Source organism: Nasonia vitripennis, chromosome 3 (genome assembly GCF_009193385.2).
Source record: "Nasonia vitripennis strain AsymCx chromosome 3, Nvit_psr_1.1, whole genome shotgun sequence".
In the NCBI taxonomy this organism is placed as follows: Eukaryota; Metazoa; Arthropoda; class Insecta; order Hymenoptera; family Pteromalidae; genus Nasonia; species Nasonia vitripennis.
Genome location: NC_045759.1, coordinates 14719227 through 14729170, shown reverse-complemented (window position 1 = coordinate 14729170; position 9944 = coordinate 14719227). Strand labels below are relative to the sequence as shown.

General features: G+C 40.4%; 3 protein-coding genes across 5 annotated transcripts in view; 1 reads left to right on the top strand and 2 right to left on the bottom strand.

Moving 5' to 3' along the window:
- Window positions 1-56: 56 nt before the first annotated feature.
- LOC100119090 (protein-L-isoaspartate(D-aspartate) O-methyltransferase) lies at window positions 57-2612 on the bottom strand. Its single transcript, XM_001602881.6, has 6 exons — window positions 1951-2612; window positions 1508-1598; window positions 1298-1437; window positions 980-1205; window positions 478-563; window positions 57-406 (listed from the first exon to the last, which is right to left on the bottom strand). The coding sequence occupies exons 2-6, from the start codon at window positions 1560-1562 to the stop codon at window positions 224-226; spliced, it is 690 nt and encodes a 229-aa protein (XP_001602931.1). The 5' UTR covers window positions 1563-1598; window positions 1951-2612; the 3' UTR covers window positions 57-223.
- Window positions 2613-2881: 269 nt separating this feature from the next.
- LOC100119057 (facilitated trehalose transporter Tret1) lies at window positions 2882-8192 on the top strand. Of its 2 annotated transcripts, none has more exons than XM_008206386.4 (4): window positions 2882-3017; window positions 5042-5609; window positions 6214-6415; window positions 6499-8192. In XM_008206386.4, the coding sequence occupies exons 1-4, from the start codon at window positions 2960-2962 to the stop codon at window positions 7144-7146; spliced, it is 1476 nt and encodes a 491-aa protein (XP_008204608.1). In that variant the 5' UTR covers window positions 2882-2959; the 3' UTR covers window positions 7147-8192. The 2 variants fall into 2 exon arrangements, with proteins under 2 accessions (XP_008204608.1, XP_001602903.1); XM_001602853.6 differs by lacking the exon at window positions 2882-3017 and adding an exon at window positions 3992-4310.
- The window catches only part of LOC100119021 (WW domain-binding protein 4), a 25245-nt gene continuing 23279 nt past the window's right edge, over window positions 7979-9944 (bottom strand). The window contains exons 4-7 of one of the 2 annotated variants that reach the window (XM_001602822.6): window positions 9834-9917; window positions 9368-9632; window positions 8927-9290; window positions 7979-8848 (exon numbers count right to left, since the gene is read on the bottom strand). In XM_001602822.6, coding sequence (XP_001602872.2) covers window positions 8626-8848; window positions 8927-9290; window positions 9368-9632; window positions 9834-9917 — 936 coding nt within the window. In that variant the 3' untranslated portion in view covers window positions 7979-8625. The remainder of the gene's footprint in view (window positions 8849-8926; window positions 9291-9367; window positions 9633-9833; window positions 9918-9944) is intronic. The other variant, XM_008206388.4, reaches the window with a different exon arrangement.

The window sequence follows — 9944 nt, the reverse complement described above, 5'->3', positions numbered from 1 at the left end:
TCAAAAATTAACAAAATAATAGATTGAGATGCGGATAAAATAAATAGTCTGCTCAATAGTATAAAATATAATATTTTAATATCATATTAAATTTGATAATTTAACTTTTTTACAGTATTTATACATGTATACAAATCTGAATGAGTTTGTATATGTGAGAATGGTTGTGATAAAATGTAACTATGCTTATTGATTTAAAATTTTTCCTAAGATAAAAATATCTTTAATTGCTTAGTTGAGTATTTGCATCAGTCAAAAGGACGTAAGACACGTCCATTAGTTTTTCTTTCTTAACAGAACCATCTAAATTTTTATCTACTTGCATTAGATGTTGAAATCTGTTGAATCCTTCTATTGCAACAACTGGACAGATCAATCTTCCTCCAGGAGCTAACTGATCGACAAGCTGTAAACATAGTATAATTTTTTAGTTATTGCGATCATTGGGACTAATTAGAAAGTAAAAATAGCAATTACTTCTTGTGGTAGTGTATCAGCAGCTGCACCAACATGAATAGCATTGTAGGGCCCATGAGCTGCAACTCCCAATCTGCCATCTCCCTCTAGATGCATTCATAATGACCTGATGTTAGTCTTTAGTTTATCTTTACGTACACAGCAAAGTCACACAACTGACAGGCAGTTCCATATGACCTGTTGAGGCAATGAACCTACTTCTAGTGCAAAAATCACAATGCTTTTACAAAATACATATTGTATCTTTAAAGCATGCTTGTTAATTTAAAATTGTCATTACTCGTGCTCTCTTTCTACTACATAATATGATAGTCAAAAACTTTACTGTATTGTCAAAGACAAAAATACTTTTAGCAATGCGATATAATTTTGTTAAATATTTGTATCAACACAGCATTAATAAAATCAAATCTTCTAATATTTAAACATATTAATGAACATCACAAGTTTTAAATCATTAAGGTATGAAAATAATAATTAAAAAGAGAAAGACCATGGTTACCTAAAAATGTTATTCGTCCTTTTTCTAAAAATTCTGGATTACCATCTTGAACATTTTTGATTGATAGTTCTACAAGCTCTGGGATATGATCAACGCCGACAACGTGTCCCTCAGGCCCCACCATATGAGCCATACATGCAGTGAGGTATCCTGATCCTGAACCAACGTCCAAAGCTTTAGCACCATCGAAAAGTTGTTCAGTCAGAAATGTTAAGGCATATGCATGCTGAAATTAAACATTTTGCTTTTGTATGCACCATTCACATACTGAGTAAAAGGAGTTTCCAAAAGCATTAAAATGAAAAGTCTTAGTTTTACCATATGTGGAGCACTGATAGTGACATTGTATCCAATTTGTCTAGGGCAATCCTGGTAAGGATCCGATTTGTGGCAATATTTAGCTCTGTCAACTGCTAACATTGCAGCTTTTGCTTTGTCCGTTCCAATTATTCCAGCTTCTGTAATCCCGAAATAATGTATTATCAACCCTGACGAAATCATGTATTTTTCTAGTCAAATTCACCTCACCTTTTAACTTGATTACCATTTCTTCGTTTGTAGTTCCAGAGCAGTGCCATGCCATACTCCAAAGTGATTTTTGGTCTATCTAATACTGAACCTGAAATCAATATTACAACCACAGTATTTAAAATTTCTCAATAAGATTTTCATTAAAAAAAATAAAACAATTACAAAGATATATATATATATATATATATATATATATATATATATATATATATATATATATATATATATATATATATATATATAGCTAATAAAACTAAATAGGTGTCAAAGCTTGGTACGACAGAATGAACTGCATTTGCCCTTGACCTCATAAGAAAGCAACTGATGCTTGTCATTTGATTATAAAGATAATAACGCTCGGAAAATGTTCAATTAAAATGCCAGTATAAATTCTAGTTTTTAACAAACAAAGAAATACTCTACGTATTCGCATAATTTACCTCTATTTCTTCCTCGACCTTTCAAAGGTCTTCTATGGTTGCACACTGCTTTGTGAGTATCACAGAGAGGGATCAAGGCTAGGCGGCCGCAGGACTATTTGTAATCAAACCTCCTCGTCTTCATTAGAACCATCAAAATTTAATCATCCTGATGACAGCGAACTCGCAGCTTCTTTCGGCCTCTCGATCAGCTGATGCAGAAGAACTTAAGATTGCGAAGGTGATGATCGGCGAAGCTACTTCGCGGGAGAGACGAAAGAATTAGAAGAGGGACAACTGGCAACTGGCTTTTGAATAGGGTCATTCACGAATGCAACTCTCGAGTCTCGATTCGCGAAGAAAGAAAGCATCAGCTGATGGGCCTCTCCAGACATACTCTATGCATCAGCTGCAGCCCTGCAGACTGCAATAATAATAGAATAATACACGAGGAGGCAGGTGTGTTCGCGAGTCTGTTTACAGATGTTCCCTGCGACTGTCTGTGACCGTATGCTGACGAGGCAAGGTGTGTATGCGTTGTACCGCCAAAATTCAAAATGAAATTTTCCAAACAATCGCTGTATGAACTGAAAGTAGAATATAAGTAATGTTTTAAGCGAAAATCATTTAAATTGTTAAATATAAATTAGATCGCTCGACTTTGCCGCACAGGAGAAATTCGCGAACTATTTCATCATTCGAGTGATTTGAGCTCCAACACTCTCCACAATCTTTCAAAGATTATTTGTCGAATTGTAAATTAAATTCAAGTTGACAATCGCATTCAAACAAGAGAGGCAAAGCCATATCTGATACGACCATAATTATATATAGCTAATTATATATAGCGTCGTTTAGAGAGCTGACTCTGACGATTTATCTCTCCCTCGCACTCGGTGACGTAAATCATCTTTCCAAGAGACGTGCGCTGAAAAATTTTCGCGCCCGCGTTCAGCCTGCTCCTGCGTTCGATACTCGTGTCTCCGCCTCCGCTGAAACTTCGTATTAACTGCAGCAGCGGCATTATGAGATGCATTTTAGAATAGAGGTGATTTACGGTGTCGCGTATAGCACGCGCTGCATCAGAGGTGAGCGTTTACATTTGATATCGCGGTAGCATGATACAATGCAATTTGTCAATTTGTCTGCAACTATATATGAATAAGCTAGTATAGCTCGATACGAATTGTGTGAATGATGTACTTAGTTTAATGCGCACTAGGCTTTATATCTCTTGCTTTTTATTCAAAAATCTTCTATACAAGATGAACATACAGCCTCGCACTGATCGAGCGACATACATCGTACGATGATTTTTCCATCCAGTATGCGTCGCGTCAGCAGGTTAGCAGAATCGCATTTGTTGGAATGTTCTTATTTACGAGTAGATACCAGCCATCAGGCCTCTCATCTAGTCCCTATGCACACTATACTTATAAATAATCTACCGATCTGCACATAATAAAACAAATACACGCATAACATTATACTTTGAGCATCAGCGCACAAAAAACAAACAAGTTCCGCGATCAATCCGTAAAAAATTCAAATCGTTCGAAAAAAAAGCTCTGCAGCCAAAACGATCGCGAGAGGAAGACACGCGCAATTGCGGAGTCAGTTGCCCTGGTAGAAATGTTAACGGTTAATAAGCTAAGTTTTGGGCCACTTAGCTAAGTTGTGCGGTTAACGATTTAACTAAACAAGCGTTTAACCGTTATAAATGCATAGATACGACGCATTAACTCGTGATAAAACGAAACTTTTGCTTTTACAATCCAAAAATTTTAGAAAAACACGTTACAATCGTAAAAAATCCAAATGTTTGTAATAAGACATATATATACGTTTTAGTGCCAAAAAAAAAAGGGAAAAACAATTTTTAACTTAATAATAATACTGATGTGGTATTAAAGATACGCATCGCTAAATTATTAGCAATATTTTAATTGATTTTTTTACATTAAAATTTGATAAAACTGGCCAATTAAACTTAACTTTTTAACGAATTTCAACCGTTAATTTTCTACCAGGGTGCTCGAGATCGGCGCACGTATCCGATAAGAATTTTCGTATGTATGTATGCGGCGGCGGCGCTATAAATTGTAAACTACGGAAGACGACCGATGGCAAAGTCAGTCCAAAGATCGAGCCTCTGACACATCGGCGCGTCTTCCAGATCGGCTGGCGCTTTATATATCCTAGAGGCTGCACCGATAGCCCACCAGTCGTTCGTCCGATAGCTACGCGAATGCATCGTCGACGTGAATTCGTGAGACTCGACCCGCGGATTTTTGTGTTTTGAGCGAAGATGATTCTGGACCGGGAGAAAGACGCGTCTGCTAATTATGGAAAGCTGAGACAGTTTGTGGCTGCGGTTATTGGTGCGTTTTTTTTTTTCTAATTGCGGTTATTGATTCGATTGGACGATCGGTCTGTTTTTCCGGCGGTTTGCGAGTTCGAAGAGCTTGTTGTCGAATGCGTCGCAGCTTTTGTTGATATTTTCTCTTGATTCTATAAGTTCTAATTTAAAAAGAATAAGTTAAACCTTTCTGCAGTTATAAAATAAAATTAGCCGTACGACAAATGAAATAAATTAAAAATTAAAAAAATGACACTTCGATAAGCACAAGCTGCGGCGTATCAGAGATGATACGAAATTAATTGTGACGCTTTACTTAAATCATCGTGAAATCGAGACGATCTCGCGTTATATGTACCGAATGATTTACAACACCTTCAGACGATTCGCATCTCGCATTTGTGTACAATGTCTGAGATGAAATACAAGTGGCAGATTTTTCAGCTTAGTAAATTCGAGAGATACTATACTCTGCTGAGCTTGCAATCGCCTGTCCCCAAACTGTTTTCTTTCGTTTAAAGTTGCATAATTCGAGCGATAATGACAATGAAGTGTCGATCCAACTGTATGTTTTTATAAGTGATCGTACAAAGTATATTTTTCCTATACTCTCAGCTCTATATAATATGCGCTCATGTATGTACTTCCATTCGAGTAGCATCTCTTTACAAATTTCAGTTTTTCTCAATAACAATAACATTTATCCTTTCACGGCATTTTCCGCACTAATAATTTCGATCCATAAAATTCCAGTGAACTTGCTGGCCGTCTCCTACGGCCTAACATGCGGCTGGCCCTCTCCGCTGATCCCCCAGCTTCGACGGTCCGACACACCGGTGGGCGACTCGCCGATAACCGAAGACGGCGCTTCCTGGATCGGAGCGCTTCTGTGCCTCGGCGGCTTGTCCATGGCCCCGTTCTCGGGTAGTCTGGTGGAACGATTCGGTCACAAGCGATTCGGTTACGCGGCTTGTCTGCCGATGCTCGTCTCCTGGCTGGTGGCGATCTTCGCGACGAGTCATGCCTGTCTCTTCGTCTCCCGCTTCCTCGGGGGTATGGGCGGAGCCATGTGCATATTCCTGGTGCCGAGTTACGTCAGCGAGATATCCAGCGAGGAGATCAGGGGAGCTCTGGGAAGTCTCCTTGTATTCGCCATCAACATTGGGATTCTGCTGGCCTTCGCGACTGGGCCCTTCATGCCTTACAAGGCCTTCGGAGTCTTCTCGATGGCTTTCCCACTGGTCTTTATGCTGACGTTCTATTTCATGCCCGAGACGCCGGTTTATCTGGTGAGGAAGAGGAGGATCGACGAGGCCGGCAGGTGAGACACCGATGCGAAGCGCGGAGAGTAAGTAGACGGAGTCGCGCTGTGGTCGGACCTGATTGAAACTTGCGGGAGCGAGTTTGAGACCCTGCTGCGCTTGGGAATTGGAAATATTTTTCAATGTTTTCGGTTTCCTTAGAAAATAGGAAAAGTAGATTTCTCTGTGTGCTTCTACATACGCGTAGTTATACGCGGTCTAGTTTTCATACGAAGTGACAATCAATTTTCGATCAGAATTCAGAGCGCGGTCTATAGAGAGACATGTTCCCGTTCGAGCGCCAATTAGTATTGGAAATATGGGAGGAATCTCTTTTCTGTCGAACTGCAGCATTGTTAGCAAGTCGCTCGCGTTAATTGAATTTTCCTTCGTATTTCACGCATATCGACAGATGCGCGATGGGAAACATTCAAATCCTCGGGATTAACGTTTATGAAAGAGAACTAAGCTCGCAATAGGATTGAAAGGTATTTGCGAGTCGTGAGCGAATTGCAAATAGCGAAAGTCTAATCAGGATTACATAGATAAACTCCATTCGACCTTTATGCAAATCAATCTGAGTACTATTTTTTATTTCTCAAAATCAGTTTAAAATATTCCTAGATCACTGATGTTCTTGAAAGGCAACAACAAAGTCCTCGTCGATCAAGAGCTGTCCAGGTTACAGACGCAAATAACCGATTCCGAGCACCCGGATGCGAAAGTGAGATTCCTCGATCTGTTCAGAGATCGTGCCACGTTCAAGGGGATGATCATCGCCTTCGGACTATTGGGCGGCCAGCAGCTTTGCGGAATTTTCGCTATGGTGAGACTCTATTGCATCTATATACATATAGTAGTACCTATTATTGATTTTTTTGACTAAACAACTTTCATGGCTTCTTTCAGATAAGCTACGCCGAGACGATCTTCAAGATGTCCGGCTCATCGCTCTCCCCGGATCACGCTGCCATAATAATCGGTGCCATCCAGGTCTTCGGCTCCTATCTATCGACCGTCCTGATGGAACGCGCGGGTCGTCGTCTCCTGGTCCTCGTCTCTTGTGGCGGCATGTCTGTCTGCCACTTCACCGTAAGCGCGTTCTGTTACCTCCAGAAATCCGAGCAGGACGTCTCCGCCATCTCCTGGCTTCCAGTCACCGCGCTGTCGTTCTACATGATCGCCTACTGCCTGGGTATGGGGCCTGCTCCGTTCGTCGTCGCCTCGGAAATATTCCGAGTAAACTTCGCCAGCTATGCCAACACTCTCTGCATGATCTTCCTCTGGATCATGGCTTTTCTGGTTATCAAGACCTTCGGGCCTCTAATGGGAGTCATCGGCATCGAGAATTGCTTCGTACTACTGGGCATCTTCTGTGCTGGTAGCTTCGCATTTTCGTACGTCATGATGCCCGAGACTAAGGGACGGAAACGCGAGGATATCGTCGAGGAGCTTGCGGGAAATGCCGGAGGGCTGAGGGCTTGTTACGACGAGATGACTTATGTGAAGGACAAGAACGTTAGCGGAAAAGATTTTATTGCCGCAGAGCAAGTTTGACGAGGACTCGAGAGCCCGGGGCTTTGAAGATTTATAGACTTGGAGGAAATTCGAACGAGCTGAGAGGTGCGGACGCAGAGAAGAATTTTTTATCGATATTACGAGGCTGTTTTTAGATGATAGATTGTTTGAAAAGACAGGGTGTCTGCGCCATAGCTGCCCTGTATATGTATAATTTATATACTTGCTTAGATTTTAATGAAGATAGAAGAGGAGAGTATAGAGTACACTGGGCTGTGGATGAGACAGAAATTCCACATTTGTTCTTTTAAATACGGCGACATTCGTAACGAGGAAAATGATGGTACTATAAATTACATCACAGATAATACGCCGGTGAAGACTCATTTACCGTTTCGCGTTGAATTATATTGACGAGTGTGATGTAAATGAGACATTGAATCTAATTTTATGTATACAAAGCTCATTATAGTAACATCTTAATTTATGATTTTATCTGATTGAACTGCTCGAAACTTTTAGATGTTTTTTAAATTCATTCATTAAAAAAATTTCAATGAAACTTCTCAGGAACAACTAAATTATTATGCGACAAAGAGTCACAAAAATTAAGTAAGTTGTAAATAAATAAATAAATAAATAGAGAAACGATATTTATAAATCTAAAACTTTTTTTTTTAAGTATTACGATTATTTCATTCGTAAAATGTCTTAGAATAATTCGACACGTTCTATCGTATAATTATAATATACATTTTTTAATACGAACCAAATAAGAAATAAACAAAAATATCAGAATTTGTTCACTTTTAACTCGAATGCATTTTTCATTATGCTAATTTTTGATTTCAAATAAAAGTAAAAGTAATAATTATCGTTGGTGTGCTTACAAGATTTATTGCTTTGTAGATTGCTGCGCGTTAATGAGATTTGCACAAGTCCTGTGATTTTACGTCACATCCACATACGTCGCATTTTGAATAGATAATGTATGTATGTCAAATGAAGGATACTTTGATCGTTGACGAACAAAAGATCTTGGCTCGCGACACAGCGCTGTTCTCAAATTATACTGGCAGCCTTCCCAGCAAATAAGTATTGTGCTAACAATGCAGATAAGGAGAACTAAATTTTTATAATTATCTCCTCTCTCGAAGCATTTATTACAGGAAAGTTTCGTATTTTACAAAATCATTTTTTAACAATAATGAGTCTATTTACAGAATTACTCATACAATCTCTAGATACTCAAGTCTTCTCATACCTTTCAATATCATTTGATATTACCGTTGCATAATCGCCTTAATAATTGATCAGCGCTATATACATACAATTCAAAATAAGATTGTATACATCTGCCAGCTGTAGGGCAAAATTACTGCGAATTTTTCTTTGGAATCTCAAAATTCAGTAATGCGAGTACTGATCAACTTCGTTTACAAAATCATAATCTAGAGTATAAAAGCATAACCATCCAGTCAACGCAGTTATGTACACAGTGTAGCCGCACATCACAATCTAATCGTCAGTCATTCTCCTGCGCATGTTTTTACTTCCGAGCTTTCTCTTTTTAAAAGAGACAGTCGGACCTTCGTCATCGCTGTCACCGGTAGAAACGTGAGTTATCGTCTTCTCCTTGAAAACCCTGCTTGGCTGCGGCGGCTCCGGCTCGGTATAGGTGATAATCGGCACCGACGGCACCTTCGCTCGGGGTAGCTGCAGATCTATCTTCGGCTTTTCTCTGAAAAAAAGCAAAATTTTCATAAACGCTTTTGTCCTCGCGTACACTATAATGTAATATCATAAGACGAAATCTTACACTGTCCGGACGACTTGCCAGGTACCGTAAGGCTGCGGCTTGTCAGGGACGCTGTAGTCTCGAAGGTAGGGTGTCTTTTCTTCCTCTTCCTCCTCCTCCTCACCTTCGTCCTCGGATTTCTCCAAGGCTTCATCGTTGGGGTCCCTGCTTTCGGCCTTTTTGTTTGCGTAAAATCGCTTTCGGATCTCTTTCAGCTTCTCCCGCTCGGCGTTCGCCCGTTGTTCCTCCAAAAGGTCCGCCTTGTCCTTCGCCTCCTCCTGGTCTATTTGTTGGAGTAGCTGCTCCTGCAGAGCTTGTTCCTTCAATTCCTCGGCCTGCTCTGCCAGTGACATGAAACCCTCCATCGGTGGTTCCCAAACCGATTCTGTCGATCGAATGTAACTCTTTTAATCTTACGAGATTCATGCAATTTCAATAAATAAAAAAGAGACGAAGGTTTACCGTTCGTATCTATGTTCCAGTAATAAGAGTACGGGCAGCCCTGGGCTCGTGCCTCGTACCAGACTTTCCGCACAGGGGGTCGACTTCCGCTCGGCTCATCTTTAGGCTTCTTCCCCTTTCCTTTGTCGGACTTGTTTTTCTGCGGCTGCTGCTGGTCCTCCTCCACTTTTTTCGCAGCTTGTTTCTTGGCCCTCTCGTCGCGCGCTGCGATCCGGGCCAATTTCTGCTTTGCGTAGGGGTCTAGAGGATCAACGTCGGCCGCCGTCTACAGAGACGCGCATATTCGTTAGTTTTTTTGAATTATTCATTTCGATGAAATAAAGAGAAATATTTCATAAAGCTGCGTGCATTAAAAAAAATCAGACATGATACGCTGAGCAAGCGAGTACTAGATCTGCAAAATCTACAAAAATAAGAAGACTGCAGTATAGTATAGTATATATGGACAATCGGGTTAAAAGCTTACCTGACGGTGTTTCGACTCACTGAATCGCGGATGGGCTTCTGGCGCAGCTTCCGGAACACGGTTCGGGTTGAAGGGCTCCTGCTGCTGAAAAAGCAAATCGCATGCACGTAC